The sequence below is a fragment of the Solanum verrucosum genome, unplaced genomic scaffold (assembly GCF_900185275.1).
Source record: "Solanum verrucosum unplaced genomic scaffold, falcon-dt-bn FXZP01000154.1, whole genome shotgun sequence".
NCBI classification, from domain to species: Eukaryota; Viridiplantae; Streptophyta; class Magnoliopsida; order Solanales; family Solanaceae; genus Solanum; species Solanum verrucosum.
Window position 1 is genome coordinate 74,176 of NW_026020217.1, and position 17,722 is coordinate 91,897.

The following is a 17,722-nucleotide window of genomic DNA, read 5'->3' on the forward strand; positions in this document are numbered from 1 at the left end:
AAACTAGAGTTAAGTAGATATGTGAGGCTGAAAAAAAGGTTTGGTATGCTGGACAAACATAAATAGTTCTAAGACAAAACTTTAGTATTGTTTTAATCCTTATTTGGTTACTAACCCTAGGATAAGTTATACAATAATTAGTACTAACTAATACCAAAATAGGTCATCTCTATCATCAAATAGGTTTAGCACACCCTCCTTTCACTTCAAATGTGTATCAATTGAATCACTCTTTTTAGACTAGTCGATCGACAAAATCACCAAATAACACAAACTAGTTAAGTAGGTATGTAAGGCATAGAAAAAAGGCAAGTAGTAGTACTTTTGATTGATCCATTCACCATATTTTTTTCAGAAAACTTAGGTAAAATGAAGATTTCTCATTTCTATGCACAAAAAAAGCAAAATATTAGTATGACTATAAGTCTCTAAACAAGAGACAAAGATATCACAAAAACTCTATAGTCTATAGTCATGGAACCCAAATTTTCCAAACCTTAATATCACAATCCAAACTACCACTATACACCACATAAGAATTTCCACAACCAAAATCATTACTATTACTATTACTATTACTATTACTATTATCTAAACTCGCGGTTAAACATTTTACTGGACCATTATGCCCTTCCAAAACAGCCAAACATGAATAACTTTTTCCAATTCCTTTCTTCCATATTCTCACTGTTTTATCTGCTGATCCACTGACCACCAAATCATCCACCACACATAAACACAAAATGGCCTTAGTATGTCCTCTTAAAGCTCCACTCACCACCATTTTGTCACCACCACTATCTTTTTCCCATACAATAATGGATCTATCACAAGCACCTGAATACAAAACTGAATCATCTGTGCTTAGAGCTAAAGCATTTACAGATGATTTGTGTTTTTCTAATGTTGCTATAAGAGTGTGTATGCTCTTCTCCCCTTGTTCTTTCTTCCATATTTTGATCTTCATGTCTGCTGAACCTGTGTAAACATACCTACAGAGAAAAATCAACAATTTTGGTTTTTATCAGTACACGTTCGATTGGATTACGATTCTTTTGTTGACTTGATCAAACAGGTTAGGCTCAAATGATCAATCTAACTATTGAATCGAAAATAGGTTTGAACAGTGGTTATTTTGATCCATTTTGACCTAATCCATTTCGATCCATACAAACTTTGAGCTTAATTGAATCACGACTCGTTTTGATTCCAAGTTTGAGGCAACCCGTTCATAAATAACACCTACTGGCTACTCTCCGATTCGATTTTGAAAAAAATAGTACTCACTCTATTCCAATTATGTGCCACCGTTGAAATTTTGAGATTCAAACTTCTAAACTTTGGCGTGAATTCAGAGTTTCAGACACAAAAGCTTTAAGTTTTTTGAAATAAAATTTCTATATATTTGAAAATTAAGTGAAAAAGTACTGTACACAATAATTAGCAAATTAAAATATATTTAAAAGAGACATAAGGAAAGTACTATCAAAGAAAACTTGGCCGGCTTTCGAAATTTCAACTGTGCGACATAAATTAGGACAAGTAATTATCATGGAGTTTCTAATTATAATGGTGAGATTTTCGATTCGATCCTTGAAAAATAGTAATTATCGTATGGAGAGTTTCAAATTTCACAAGTGAAACTTAATGATAATGTTCTCGAGTTCACCATGAAAAACTCCATGACAATAACTATTTTCCAAAGGAGTTCAAAAATGGCGAATTACGAATTTTACTCCATTCATACATACCCATTTTTCGACAAAGCTATGGCGTTAATGGCGTCGTCGTGAGCATTCCAAACTGATTCAAGGCATTTGAAATCCGAAATTCTCCAGATTTTGAAAGTTCTATCCCACGAAGCAGAGTAAAGCAGAGAATTATCTGACGATATAGCTAGAGCAGAAACTGTGTCAACATGATGAACCCATGTACATTTCTTGTGTCTACGAACTTCAACGTAGTTTTTCGCGCTGAATAATCTCATACACCGATCATTCAGCGTCGGTAGAGTAGCAATGCACCTGTAATAATTTTGATTCGATGCTTCAATGTCATCATCGTGGTTGTCGATTTTCCAGACACGAATTTTATGGTCTTGGTGAGCAGTGAAGAGTTTATCCCCAAAAATGACTATGGATTTAACAGAGCTCTTACTCTGTTTTTGAGCTACTACTATTGAATGATTTTTTTCTTGGTTTAAAGGGTCTTTGTTCCGTAGAAGGATTTCGCCATTGGAAGTTCCGGTGTAGAGGTGTTTTCCGGCGAGTGATAGGCAGAAAACGGAGGAGGAAAGGCCAGTAAAAGTGGATGCACAGAAGGTGTTTGATAAAAGTTCTGAATGAGTTGAAAGTGGAGTTAAAGAAGGAACTGATGGTAAACTTGGCTGTGAGTAAAGGGAAGAAGATGATCTGGATAGTGATAATGATGAAGATGAAGATAAATCTGAGTAAATTGGATGAAATTGATCAGAATTTATTGATTTTTGCTTAGATTGGAAGGGCAATGGACATGGGATTTTGCCCATTTTTTGCTTGAAAAAAATGGTTAGAAACAGTTCAAATTTAGAGATGAATGAATCTTGCTTTGTTTTTTGTTTGCTGTTTTTATAAAGAATATCAAAGATATGGTGTGAAAGCGTGTTTTAGTAGAATAGTAGCGCACATTAGCAAACAAAAAATAAAACAATTTTATTTTGGTTTCACGCCAATATCCACGTTGAAACCTGACTAAATTTGAATACGTGTCGGGAAATCCTACATTAGGGGGTAAACTCCTCCATTACAAAGACGATTTTGTACCTATGCGGACTTGAACCAAAAACATCTGGTTCAGAATGAAATAGTACTTTATTTCAACACTAATGTTGTGAGTTTTAGTCACCAACAAAAAGGTGGGAGCTCTTAGAAAGGGGAACACAATCTCAACTGATGTTATGTACTTTCTCTTTGTTGGTCTGTATTAAGTTTTCATCCGTTCATGGTTCATTTAGTTTATCGCCTAGATTCTAAGTGATTTTTCATGATTTTTTTAATCAAATCTTATCGGTTAAACCGATAATGATCAATAACCGATAAATCAATAACTGATGAGTCAATATCTTAATGATTCTATAGCGATTCAACATGTCGACAAATCGATAACTGATAAACTTCAAAACCAAACCAAACCGACTCGGCGACTGATACACACCTCTGAAAAGAAATGATTTATAATCGTATAAATATCTATAATTAAAATGACGTTATTTTTTTAAAAAAAGTTTTTCTATTAAATTTTGATGTCCATTCAAATATCTTTCTATATATTATATTAAAATGTATAGGAACTATTAAGATAGTGACCAAAGGGTACATGTAGGACCAAGAGGGACTGGTCTTGAATCAAAGTTCAACATTTTTTTGGTGTAGTATTGTGATTGTTTGTTGAAAGGACTACCACTTAAACTTTGACCTTATAGCATATTTTATAGGATTTCTTAAATCAATTTATTTTTTTAAAAAAAAACAAATATACTTTTGGAGTTATTTGTGTCCAACTAATTAATTCGACAAGCATTTTTTTGTTAATATTAGAGTATCAATTTATCTAGAAAAAAATTGAAACTATTTATGTGCTCTTGTTTTTAGTTGGAAACAACTTTTTTCAGCTTAAAAAAAAACTTGTATTATTATTAAAAAAACTTATTTTTGCTTAAAAGCTTGGGGCTAAATATCCCAAACTTTTTTAAACAAACACTTTGAGCCTGTTTGAGTTGGTTGATGGTAAACATGTAGTAGTTGATAAATAGTACGGGTTGATAGACACTTTTAAATATTGAAATTAATTTTATAAATAAATAGCTATGTATTTGGATAAACCTATTTAAATTGATAATAAATAGCACTTATAAGTTGTTCATTTGATAAAATATATGAAATATATTTTTTTTGCAAAAAAAATATAAATTTTGAAAATATTTTTATAAGAAAAAAGGATGAACATATAGAACAAATAGAATGTTAGAAATTTTATTTTGAAAAGGATATTTTGAAAATCAGAAAAAATATTCAAGGTAAAATAATTAAAATTTGGTCAACCTAAAAATAACTATCATGACTTTTGAATGATTTTGACTAATACTAATCACTTGGTTTGTAAGTCCTTTGGGATATGTCGAATATGTAAATAAGTTAAATTATGAAAATTAATTTGATTAGGCTATAAGCTTAATTAAATATCGTTTTTTTTTATTAAAAATATTTTTTGTTGATCTCCCAAAAGTTTGCCAACACTTGCTATTAGTACCAGGACAATCACTTGAAGTTCTACTAATCAAAATAAACTTTCTTAATTTCTGCAACACTTCTTAAACTTTTCGTACTTATTCATATCTTATTAAAAAAACATATCTTTTGCTTTTTTTCAAATTATCTTATTAAAAAAACATATCTTTTGTCTTTTTCAAATGGTTAGAGATTTCTGCTTAACGATTTAGATGGTAGTTAATCAATAATAATACAAGACATAATTGCCTAAAATATGGAGTATCTTCCTCTTATTATAATAACTAGATAATGTTGCCCGTGCTATGCACGAGCCCAATAATATAAATGATATATTTTGGGGCTAATAACTGAGTTTTTGAAGCGATTGTTTGCGTGGATAAAGAATAAGTTTTTTTATCACAAACCTGTACTTTCTTTGACGCTATTTAAGGCATAATAAAACTACTCACATACAACATTTTTGAAATATTTTATGTTGTCAATTATCATGATTTATAGTATTTTTACGATAGATTCACTTCAAGAATCAGTGGAAATTTTTGTATTTTTTTTCAAAACATATTTTATGTTGTCAATTATTATGATTTATAGTATTTTTACGCAATTTTTAAATATAAAAAATATAAGACAAATAAATTAAAATGGACCCAATATATGTTATTTTTGTTGTCTCAATTTATGTGACACAAATGAAATTTGGAGAGTCATCTAAATTTTCATTTTTTTAAAAAAATGTTTGAAGTTATTAATTATTGTGATTTATAATATTTTTATGTAACTTTGAAATAATGTACATTACTGGTCACTTTGTCCTAATTTATGTGATATGGATAAAATTACAAAATTAACCCTTTTAAAATGTCTTTCAGATATTTTAAGTTGTTAATTATTATTATTTATAATACTTTTTTGGTAATATTAAAATGATATGTGTTATTTTTTCTGTCCCAATATATGTCTGATAGAATTCTGAGAGTCAACCTATTTAATTATATAGCTTTTAAATATTTTAAAACTTTTTAAGTCATTTGTAAATGATATATGTTGCTTCCTTGATTGAGACTTTTTCCATTTGTGATATCTATATTATTTTAAAAAGGAGTTTATGCCCAAGTTCTACTATATAATAAATATAATATATAATATTCAAGAAAGTCCCAATCTTGAATATTATATATTATACTTGGGCCTAAACTCTCTTTTATAATATAGTAGAATACAAGACATAATTGCCTAAAATATGGAGTATCTTCCTCTTATTAGACCATGCAACTTTACTCGATCTAGCCTAGTGATCATAATTCTAGTTGATCTTTAAGTAATTTGATTGTATAAATTCTTTAATACAATCGATGGATAAATATTTAACTCTGTGAACTATAGTCTTGAGTCTACTCTTGACCGCTTTCCAAGTTTCAACTAAGCTAGCGTTTGATCACATATAGATTTAGACGCATCTTGAAAAAAATTGAACTATTGAAATTGTGTTAAAAAATAGTATTTGGATATATATATTTTATTTTAAAAATTTTTTGAAGATAATTTTTTAAAAATTGATCGAAATTCATGGATAAATAATATTTTTATTTTATTTTTAAAAAATCTACTCTCAAAATTTATGATCAAACGAGCTAAATGAATCTCCTCTGATTTTGTGCAAGATCAAGGGCGTATGTTCTTTCTTTAGTGCATTAGTAGTGAGGTTATATCACTTATACCAACCATAAACATCTTATTATCACTAGCTATTATATATAGGTCTTACTTTGTCTAAGTTTATTATTTTGGATTATTTTCGAATTAGCTAAAAAAAAAAGTAATTATGAATCATCAAAAAGTAGGGGGCATTATATAGGTATGGTAAGTAAAGTAGAATGGTCCCCTTTATCTTAGCACAAAAAGAGATATATAGAAAATGACAAATAGAAAAATGTAAAAGAACTAACTTTGGATAAGAAAAATTCATGATAGGACAGATGAGTTGAATTAAAAAGTAGTACTAATCAATATGGATTGTGGTGTAGGGATGAGGCTGTTTCATCCTTAACCAGAGATCTCTAGTTCGAGTCCTGGATATGGAGAAAATCCTATTGGAAGTATCACCCCAAATGAGCACTTGCAATGCGCGATTCAGATTTAGTCAAAGTTAGATTGTTGCCAATCTGTGTTTAAAACAGAATTACTGATTTCAACAAACTTTGCAGAAACACGAAGTTACCAAAGATTAATGATCCAGTAAGAACAGAAGAACATAAATTAATTCACAAAAACTAAAATCTGTAAAACATACCAGAATTTGTAAAAGACAGAACGGAAAAAAATCAAGCCCACTGAATGCACAGTGTCTTCTTAAGGAAATTATTCCCCTCTAGTATCCGATGTTTGATTTGAAATATATCCTCCCAGGATAGAATGATCTCAATCACCAGTGTATTGATACCCAAAACACTAGTGTCAGCGAGCCACTCAACGACAGTAAAGTACACAAAAAATATTTGTGCAGAAGAAAAAGAAGAAACCAGAAATTTTTTTAAGTAAAAAATTCTAAAGAATAACTGGTATTTATTGCCAAGAGGAACTAATTCCAAAAGGTTGCAACCTTTCAGAATTCACACGACCATTAATAAAAGTTTACAACCTTTCAAACGGTCATGGTTGTTCCTGAAAGTTGCAACCTTTCAAAACAGTCATTTCCAATGGCGAGAAATTTAAATAAAATGGGAAAGTTCAAATAAAACGGGTCGCGCGCGGATCCGAGTCGGGTCGGAATGTTTCGGTTAATAACTAATTAATTGAAATGTTTTGGCCATTTAATTTAATTTAATTAATTAAATAAATAATTAAAAAAAAACTTTGTCTAAAAAATAATCTCTCGATCATTTTTCAAAGCCGAAGACGACGACGGCGCAAGGGGTCCCTCTTTCCAACCCTTTTAACAAGTAATAGAAGTGTTTCTCTATTTAAACTCTTCTATTTTCTTTTCACCACCAATGAGAGAGAAATGCCTTTTTACTAAAGCATAAGAGGACTTTTCAAGTTCCTCTCTTTTCATCTGCCCTCCATTTTCCATTAACTCTTGCTATATACCCAACAAGTTCTAATGTGAACTTTGGATACCAGGTGAAAACCCAAAAAACAGAAAGAAGTAATACTAATATATAGGAAAAACAAAAAAGAATTTGCCTTTCCTTTTCAACTTTTTCTTCTAGTGATATAATTGGAGATTTTTGATATATATGACTTCATCTTTTTATGAAAAATGGCTCTTGGTGGCTTTAGAAGTCAAATAATTAGAAATAACAACCATCGATTAAGCCTAATTAGGAGAAAAACCTCATCAATACACTACAATAAATAATTTAACGGTAATAATAATAATAATAATAATAATAATAATAATAATAATAATAATAATAATAATATAATTCATGTCATTGTATTATATTTAGTAAATATAATAAATATGAATATTTATAATTAATATTTTATATAAATATCGTTAAAGGCTTTAACTTCAGAATGCAGTGGTATTAACTCAATTATTGCTAATTTGTTTGGGAAAATCTATTGTCACTAAATGTCTCTTTTATTACCATGATATTTGAGACAAAATAATGTGGTCTTTTTTTTTATTTCTCCCCCGATGTCCGGTAGTCGATACCTGCATTGGCGCCCAACTATTTTAAATTTGTGTTGTGTATGGCCCCATTCAAAGGGAATCACTCTCTAATAAGGATTTTTCATACCTAGAACTCGAACTCGAGATCATTGATTATGGGAGGAACAACCCCATCAAATAATTAGAAATGACAATCATCGATAAAACCTCATCAATACACTATAACAAATAAAAGATTTAGCAATAATAATAATAATATAATTCTCATCGCTAAATTAGGCTTTAATAATTCTGAATGTATTGATATTAATTTAATTACTATTAATTTATTTTTGAAAAAATCTATACTACTAAATATCTCTTTATATATAAGTGAGTAGATCATACACTTTATTTTTCTAAGAAAATGATGCACTTGTCGTTTCAGAAATACAAGCCTTTTTTAATTTTATTTTGAGAGTATATTATTCCATATTCTAACATACCACTTTCGTAGAAGCTTAATATTTTGACTATGAAATTAAAGCCTTCTAGAAAAGAGAGACTAACTACATTATTTTGTTTCTACTATATATCAATACTAATTAATTACATAGTAATTTCTTGTACGGTATATATCAATCCCCAAAGATTCAATTATGTTTGAAGTTTCTTTTTTTACTATCCCGAATTTTAAGATCGTGGATACTAATTTTTTTCAAGAAATATTTGCTACTGATTAAACAGTACCGACTACCCACTTGACTTTTGAACAATGGGTGCTATTTAACTAATATATCCAATTTTTAAAGAAATTCATATATAAAAAATGTGATTCGGATCTAGATTAATAAATGCTCGAACATCCAATAACACTTCATCCCTCCATAACTTTAGTTTTCAACTGAAGCATGGTGCCTTAAAAATACAAAAAATGTGTAGTGTTACAGAAATATTTAAATATTATTGGATGCTTGAAAACTAATTATATAGATGCTGCTAGGATCTAATTAATTAATTAATTAACAGTTCTCATAAAATAAATTTCTTAATTCTAAGTTATAACCCTCCAATACAGTTGTCAACGTTAAATAAATTGAAGGGCGTAAAAACAATTGATTTGAACAAATTATTTATTTCAAAATTATTAGGGTTACTATACTATTAGACATGTGCCAAACAAATAATCTGTGATAGCCATGCATGGAAGACACTTTACCAACTATTTTGTGTGGACTGTGGTACTTAAGTATGCTCAATACTAGCGGAGTCATCCTTGTCTAAGGCGTGTCGATTGATATTTCTTCACCGAAAAAATAACATTATATAATATCATTAGCATATATTATAAGAATAATTGTACAGAATGGCAAATTTATAATCTAAAATAAATGAAGTAGCTACTGTTTGATTTAATTGCGCTCCGTAGCAAACGTTTGCCAGTCGCCTCTCTCCCTCCAAATTCTCGCTCGCCACTCTCCCTTTCTCGCTCGCTCCCTCTGTGCTCGCCTCTCTCGCTTTATACAACAAAATTGTATAAATTGTGTTTCTGTTTGTATAAAGCGAGAGAAAATTGTATATACACATGCAAATACATATATATTCGTCCTATACACTTATAATTATACAATAAAAATATTCCCCTGCCCAGTTCTCTTTTGCCTTTCTCTCTTTCTCGTTTTCTACAAACACAAATTATACAATATAATGTAAAATTTATGTTTGTATAATGTATAATTTATGTTTGTATAAAGTGAAAGAAAATTGTATATACACATGCAAATACATATATATTCGTCTTATACACTTATAATTATACAATACAAATATTCCCCTGCCCAGTTCTCTTTTGCCTTTCTCTCTTTCTCATTTTATACAAACACATATTATACAAATATAATGTATAATTTATATTTGTATAAATTGAAAGAGAGAGCGATTTTTGATTTACAAATATTTTTGTCAACGATTTATACAAACGAGAGGCTGACAACAATTTATACAAATGGCCTGCCAGCGAAATTATACAAATCTGAAGAGGAGCCAACAAATTATACAATTGCTTCTTTTTGTATATATGTATAGCGAAATAGACATAGCTTTCAATTGTATATGTATAGCGAATTATACATATATATGTTTGCTATGGAGCGCAATTATGCAAACTTTGATATAACATACAAATATGATTTTTTTGTTGGCTATATGTGAAAGTTGCTCTATATTATATTAATTTTTTTTTATATAATTAATTTTTAATATTTGGAATAACTTCTCTTAACAATAATCCTGATGGAATCACTAATTAAGTATTCACTCATTTCATTTTGATGTAATACATAAATATGGATTTTTAATTTAATCTTAACTGATATTTATGTTCTCTAATTTTGGATTTACACACAAATAAATACTTTAATGTATATAAAGTTAAACGAATAAACACATACATCCTAACATAATACAAATAATTTGTCACGTGGTTAAGTGATATTGTGATACCTAATAATAGGCCATGTGGTAACAATTCAATTAAAAGAAATGGTAAAAACTTATTCATATTAATACTTAGCCATGGTTATGTGAGTATATATTTTCACTTTGATTTATAATCGTTTAGTTAGGTATAAACATACGATATTATCAAGATATTTTTTGAAAATTAAGCTAATCAATTACGTATGTGCAAGTCTTTCCGGTCTAAAATCTCTAGCCTTTTTTAAATTATCACATTGGAGGTAGAGAAAACGAAAATAAGAAAGGAAATTACTAGAGAGAATATCAAATTTTCGCTAATAAGATAAAAGTTCAAATAATTGATGAATCAGATTTTTTCTAATTTTCCAAATGCTTAATTACTTTCGGGTTGCCCACTAGCATCGAGGGTGATGGGGACCAAAAAACAACTACATTTTTTTTTTGTGATGGAAAAATGTCTTCTTCATAGTCCAATCAGTTTAATTATCCTATTCAAAACATTAATTAGTATTAATTGGTGTAATAAGTATTAATTAATTAGTACCGTTTTTCTTGGTGAGCAGGCATAAGAGCCATCTAGTGTGCTGGTTCATTAGTCATGTCGACCACATGGTTACACAAATTTCTTAAATTATGACATTTGACATTACAACTATAGTGTATACTTATTAGACATGTGAATTGTGATGCATTGTTTTTAATCGTAATGGCGTATATGTTGAATAGTCGTTTTATATGTTTATTTAATTTTAGATTTTTCAAGAAATTGTCGTGAGTTCTTTTGTCAGATTAGGTGGAGTGGAGAAGATTATAACTATTTTCATTTTGAATCTAGTTTATTCGTTCCTTGAAAAATTGACTCTTTTTATGATTACATCAACAATAATTCAGAAGTGGATCTATTCCGTTTTACTTCTCCCGTTCCCTTTTGTATGTCGTCCTTATTAAAAATAGATGTTCCTTAATATTTGTCATTTCACAAAACCAATACATAAATAACATCATTCTTCCTATTTTACCCTTGAGAGTTATTAGTGTTAAAAGTATGAATTTGACCAAAATAGGAAAGCTAAATGATTAATTCATGTTCATTGACCAATTTAATTAATCAAAATAAACTAATTTATGTTCATTTACTGAAAATGTGACTTCAAGAAAATACTAAATAAGAGTACAATTATAAACTTTACATAATTTCTAAAGGGACATAAAATCTAAAATGATGACATATAATAGAAACGGAGGTAGTATATTATTTTATTGATTATTTTAGTGAACACTTTTTAGGTATGTTTAATTTTCAGGACTTATTGAATTGTATGTTTCTTTTGTTGTTCATTCAAACCAATTAACTTCTTGACAAGTTTCTAATAAGAAATTAAAAAATAAACTAGATAAAGTGCCCAATTTTCCTTAGATATTTGTTAAGTGTGTACTTTTTGTAATTGTAGATATTTATAAAAGGATAAAAAGTTCCCAATTTTCAACAACCAAAACTTTATTTTCCATGAAAAAACCAAAGGGGAGAAGAGAAGACAATTTTTTTTAAAAGTAAGTCATTAGTCTTTTGAGTTTTAAACATTTTTTCATGTATATACAACTCACCAAGAAACATAAGCTGTAAAGCAACAATATAATAATGCAACTTTTTTCTTCTTTCATACTGAACCTTCTATATTAATTAATCATGTCAAATATTTGTTCCTTAATCAATTTTTTTTTAAAATATTTCTTTTGTAAGATTTTTCTACTATTATTTTATGTGTGGCTTAACTAATGTAAACCCTAATTAGTAACTAGTGAATAATAAATCTTATTCATTAAATTAGTTACTTGATGGACATATCAGATTAAGTCATAATATCTAAAAATTAGTCCTTTTTTTTTTACTTATTAAGATTATCATGAGGCCGATTGTCATATATTCTCTACACATTCTCTATCATTCAATATTTTTGATCAACACTTTCACTTTGTGATAATATCTTTCGCTTCGTACATGATTTTTATTGTATTTCTCTAGATAAAATTATTGTGTTTAAGATCATGTTAGGCATAAAGTTAACATTTGGCCATAGATATTGGATCGAATTTTAAAATTTATTTTCAAATATCTATTTAACTATTAAATTTGATCAAATTTTATATTTTCAAGTTCTCAAAAACTTGTCTGACTATTTTTTAATACATATTTCACTTTTACTCATAAAACTTTAAAACTTTTTCCAAATAAAATAAATTTCAAAAATCACAACTTCAAAAGTCAAATTTTCAACTTTCCAATCTTTCAAACAATTAAATAAGTGATCTTTTTTTTTTCTTTTGATATTTCATGTCTCATCTTTTTCTTTCCCTCTCCTTATTGCATTTATATTCATGGGGTCCAAAATTTGGAATATATGCAGGTGTGTTATATTTCTTGCTTGGACTTGACAGTTGTATGGTTACTCATTAATTAGTGTTGAATTATAAGTGCATTTAAGTGGACAAGTCAATTAATGGTCTAACATTGTCCCTTTTAATTATTTCATTTTTATCTTTTCTTTGTTTTGTGGGGTACTAGGTGTTTAATTACTTGATCAATTCTTTTCAAACTAGAAGTCACCTATTCTATTATGTGATCCCTAATTCCCTATCAATTCAACTACCAAAATAAAGTTTATTACTCCGTCAGTTCCTATTTATATATTGTCCTTATAAAAAATAGATGTTCATTAATAGTAATTTGTCATTTCACAAAATCAATGCATAAATGACATTATTCTTCCTATTTTTCCTCTTGAGAGTTATTAGCTTTGAAAGTATAAATTTGACCAACACTGAAAAACTAAATAATTTATTTTTGTTCATTGGTCAAATTAACTAATCAAAATAAATTAATTCATGTCCATTTATTGAAAACTTGACTTTCAGAGAATATTAAATAAGGGTACAATGATAAACTTATCTATTTTTTTTAAAAAAAAAGCATAAAACCTAAAATAGTGACATATATAAATAGAAACCGAGGGTGTATATACCTAAAGGTTGCATTAAAAAAAAGAAGGTAAAACTCACATGTTCTATAATTGATTTGTACAAGAAAATATTTAATTTTATACAACTATATCAATACAAGTACTGTAGATCATAAATGTTAAATTATGTCTTGGATTAGTTATTAGTGCCACATAAAAACGCAAAAAAAAAAAGAGTACTGAAGAATTTAGAAGGTAAAATTTACTAGCAATCGATCAATATGTTCATTATACCAAACTAGGTATACTTAATTATTATGGTTAAGTAATAAATTAATTTTTTTTTACTTAATTATGTTTTAGTCATAACATAATGTGTGAAGACACATGATGCGTATTTATCGAGTTGGTGCAAATATCTGGTGCGGAAAAAAAAAAATGGTTTTTGTTCGAAATTTTAGAAGTCTAAAATGATTACTAGAACTTTAGTACAATAGTTTATCAACAAGCTGGAATAGCTCAGTTGGTTAGAGCGTGTGGCTGTTAACCACAAGGTCGGAGGTTCAACCCCTCCTTCTAGCGATATTATTTTTTTAAATATTAATTTTAATATCAATCTTATGAACTGATTACACAAATATTTCTTTTTAGACTAATATTTAAAATTTTATTTTCATGTTTAATTTTTAATTAAATAGTACACTTAAAAACAAAATATATTTATCACTGACAACTTTTTGTGGCGACTCTCATTGAGTTGTCCTAAAACATAAGGTATAAGGTTTTCCTTTTAGGGTGTGTTTAGTTCAAAGGAAGATGTCTTCAATATTTCGTAGGAAAATAAGTGCATGGGTTTCTTACTTATTATTTTCTTGTGTTCGATAGGTAAGTAAAAAGTATTTTCTGAAAAACATTTATATATAATCTAAACAAATACTACAAAAGGGATGGTGGGGCTGGAGACTAGAAGTGCGGGGATAGCTTGGGTGGTAGGTGAGGAAAACACAATCAATATGGAATGACACTATATCTGCATCAACAGTACTTTGAGTGGTTCAAATTTTGACTCTAATTACAGTATCCACAATATATCGTTGCAAAATTTGTTTGCATGAATTTAGGTAAAGGCAATTGTTTAATTTGTGAATTACCAAATGTGAATTACAATCATTGGACGATCGCAAATTCGTGCAAAAGATATACTATGAACGCTGCTATCAATGTCAAAATTTGAAGCTCTCATCTTGTCAATGTAGATATAGTGTCAATCCCAGTGCCGTCTTTACACGTTTGGGGCCTAAAGCAAAATTTTATAAAGAGATCTTATTTTTTTTTAATTAATATATATAAATTGAATAATTATAACATACTTAGTGTAAGCCAATAAATGAGGTTCGTAGAAGTAGGATATATGCGTACTTATGAAGTAAGAATGTAAACAATGTAAATTTTTAATGAAAAGTATATAATATGAAGTTAGAACAATAAAATCTGACTCTAAATTTTGAAAAGTTTATATAATGATATAAACTTTTCAAATTTTAGAGTCAAGTTTTATTATTCTAACTTTATATTATATTTTTCATTGAAAATTTATATTCTTACTTCATAAAGTTCACGTACATCTTACCCTCTTCATACCCATTTATAAAATTACACCGAGTATGCTATAGTTATTCAATTTATATATGTCAATAAAAAAAAATAAGACCTCTCTATGAAGTTTGGCTTTAGATCCAAACTGGTTGATTTGCATGATGTTTTCATTATTACTCCAAATTTACATTCCTTCAAGCTAGGAATGAAAATAGGGCGGACGGATGCTGTGCAGGGTGGGTTTTAAGCTATGTGGGGCGGGCAGGCGGGTTTAAGCTGGGTGCGAGGAGGATGTGTGGGGGTTAATTTTTTTTTTCTAAACTAATGCGGGGTGGGGCGGGGCAGGTTGATAGATGAACAAGTCTTTAATTAACTATAATTTACCTGCTTTGTTTCCTCTAAATGTTTAAATATGGGATGTGAGAGTTTATTGATAGTAACAGTAGCTTAAATAGGTTAATTAAATGGTCAATGTTTAATTTTGTCCATCTTAATGTCTACATTTGTGCATAAGCATGTATGAGCATGCGTGCTTAAATGTTTTTAACAATTATGATGAACACATGACGAGTTCTTTTGTCTATATGTGTGTAAGTACAAATTAATATATGGTAAATTTATAAATATTTAATAGTAAAATAAATCAAAAGACAAAAAAAATACTTATGTGGGGATGGGGCGGAGCGAATTTATGGAGGACAAGGCGGAGCAGGTTGAGATTATAGAAAATTTTTGGAAGGGCTTGGATCTTTCAGAACCATAAGTATCGTACTACTACTAGTGGTTCAGGTGATGTAGCAGAGGTGAATACAAATTTAGGTTCCGGTGAGGTGAGCGCAAATAGTAGTTCAGATTCAAGTTGGTTTAGTGAGGGACCGAGCGGGTTAGAAGTTTTGCGGATTAGACTCAACTCGCCTCACCCTCTCCATTCCGCCTCAATGTCGTCCCTACTTCCAGCTCATAAACCCCTCCATTACCGAGCTCGTATGCAGCGGTAGGTTGCATGAGTTTGTGTGTTACCAAATGATATCACTTCCCTTGTATCCAGAAAGTGGCGACAAATTATATTCTTTATTTTCACTTTCTCTTGAACTTCTCGGTTCCATCACTAATCTCTTTGATGATTGATGTGTTGTGGTTTTACGATACTTTTGATGCTTAAAACTTAGGATTTGGGTAAGTTCTTTAGCTTCTTTTTAGTAGATTTGATGTGTTTTATAGTTGATTTTTTAGTAAAATAGGATTCTGTAGCTAAGTGTAGAAAAGTAGAACTGTTCAATCACCTTTTTGGAGCTAGAAATTTTATTAAGGGTGTCCAAGAATAATGGTGTGTGACTGTCAAAATAAAACAATTGTGCTATTTGGAGTCTGAACCTAGAACTTCTTAGCTTGGATGGAGACAAATTTACCACTCTGCCAAAGGCATGACTTTTGTTAAAGGTGTCCAACTTTAATTATATATCCTTTAAATGCAAAATTTGACATATATATACAACATAATTTTTTGACGAAGGGTGTCCAGTTGGACATCCTGGGGTGGCTATAGCTACGCCCCTGTCGTATATGATTTCATAGATGAAGTTTCAGAGACTATGCTGAAAAGCCTGAATTCTACGATCAGCAACCACGAGCCGTAAATACTTTCATGAGTCGTAGATGAGATTCAGAGATATGCCAAAAGCCCGATGTTTACGAGTGGTAACCGCGATCTGTAAATATTTTTCCTAAATTTTCTTGTACATTTTACGCTTGTTTTCTGGCATGAGACTAAAAGAAAAACAAGTCCTTAATTCGTTTGCGTTATTGAATATGGAGAGAATTCATACTTTTGATTCTTGATTTTTGACTTTGAGTTATAATTCAAGATTTCGAGTTTTTACTATTCATCTTGTAAGTGTGATTATGCATTATTGATTAATCATTGATTGTATCTGTAATGGCCTAGGTCCTCACGACTTTACAATGCGTCACTAGTTGGTAAAGTCTGCTTACTTATATACCCAACATCTCTTCTGTGTTTTGTCGATGTGAGACTTCTTATCTTAAGTTGAGCCGTCATATACACCCCGTCTATGGACTCAACATTCTCTCTTCCACTAATTAGTCAATCAGACCAAAGGTTAGCTTGGGGACCAACAATGGTTCTTAGTGCCTACCACGTCCAGGGTATAGGTTCAGGGAGTGACAATATCGTACAATTATGAGTAACTAAACCCACAACTAAGGTTGGGGGAAATATGAAGACTTAACTAAGTAGACCTAATATTTAGTAATTCTTGAACAGAGTACATGCGTGTATTGTTTTTCCCTTTGTATTATTTTTTTAATGGTTGCAAATGTTAGAACTCGCCTTATTCTTACTTGTTGGACCAAAGGGGTAACAAATGGAAAAATGGACTATACAACAGAGATTTAAGACTATCAACCCTTATCTAATAGCTTGACCTTGCTTGAAAATATTTAATTTGGGATCAAAGATAAGAGTTAGTAAAGCAAACACTTGTAGATGAATCAAGTTGCGTGGTGATATTGATCTATTTAGGGTGTCAACTACTCATGCGAAATTAGCTTACCTTTGGCATGCTACACACCAAAAGAAGTTACTAATATGCGATCTTACTTAGTTATGACTACATGACAAATACACAATCCTAATTTCATCTCTCATTGATTTATAAATACACTTACTTGATATTCTATTACTTTCTACTTACGAAGAACATAACGATTGCTTGTTACACCACCCCTGGAAGTAATACAATTAAGTGGGTATACATTAATATTACAAAATGTTTGAAAAGTTTTCCCTCTCTTCTTAAATTTCA

At 29.6% G+C, this 17,722-nt stretch overlaps 1 protein-coding gene and 1 non-coding gene across 2 annotated transcripts; one reads left to right on the forward strand and one right to left on the reverse strand.

Moving 5' to 3' along the window:
- Positions 1-345: 345 nt before the first annotated feature.
- LOC125830820 (protein JINGUBANG-like) lies at positions 346-2,576 on the reverse strand. Its single transcript, XM_049509995.1, has 2 exons — positions 1,752-2,576; positions 346-992 (listed from the first exon to the last, which is right to left on the reverse strand). The coding sequence occupies exons 1-2, from the start codon at positions 2,525-2,527 to the stop codon at positions 473-475; spliced, it is 1,296 nt and encodes a 431-aa protein (XP_049365952.1). The 5' UTR covers positions 2,528-2,576; the 3' UTR covers positions 346-472.
- An 11,233-nt stretch (positions 2,577-13,809) lies between these two features.
- TRNAN-GUU (transfer RNA asparagine (anticodon GUU)) lies at positions 13,810-13,883 on the forward strand. The gene has a single exon. It is a non-coding gene; the product is annotated as a tRNA-Asn (tRNA).
- Positions 13,884-17,722: the final 3,839 nt, after the last annotated feature.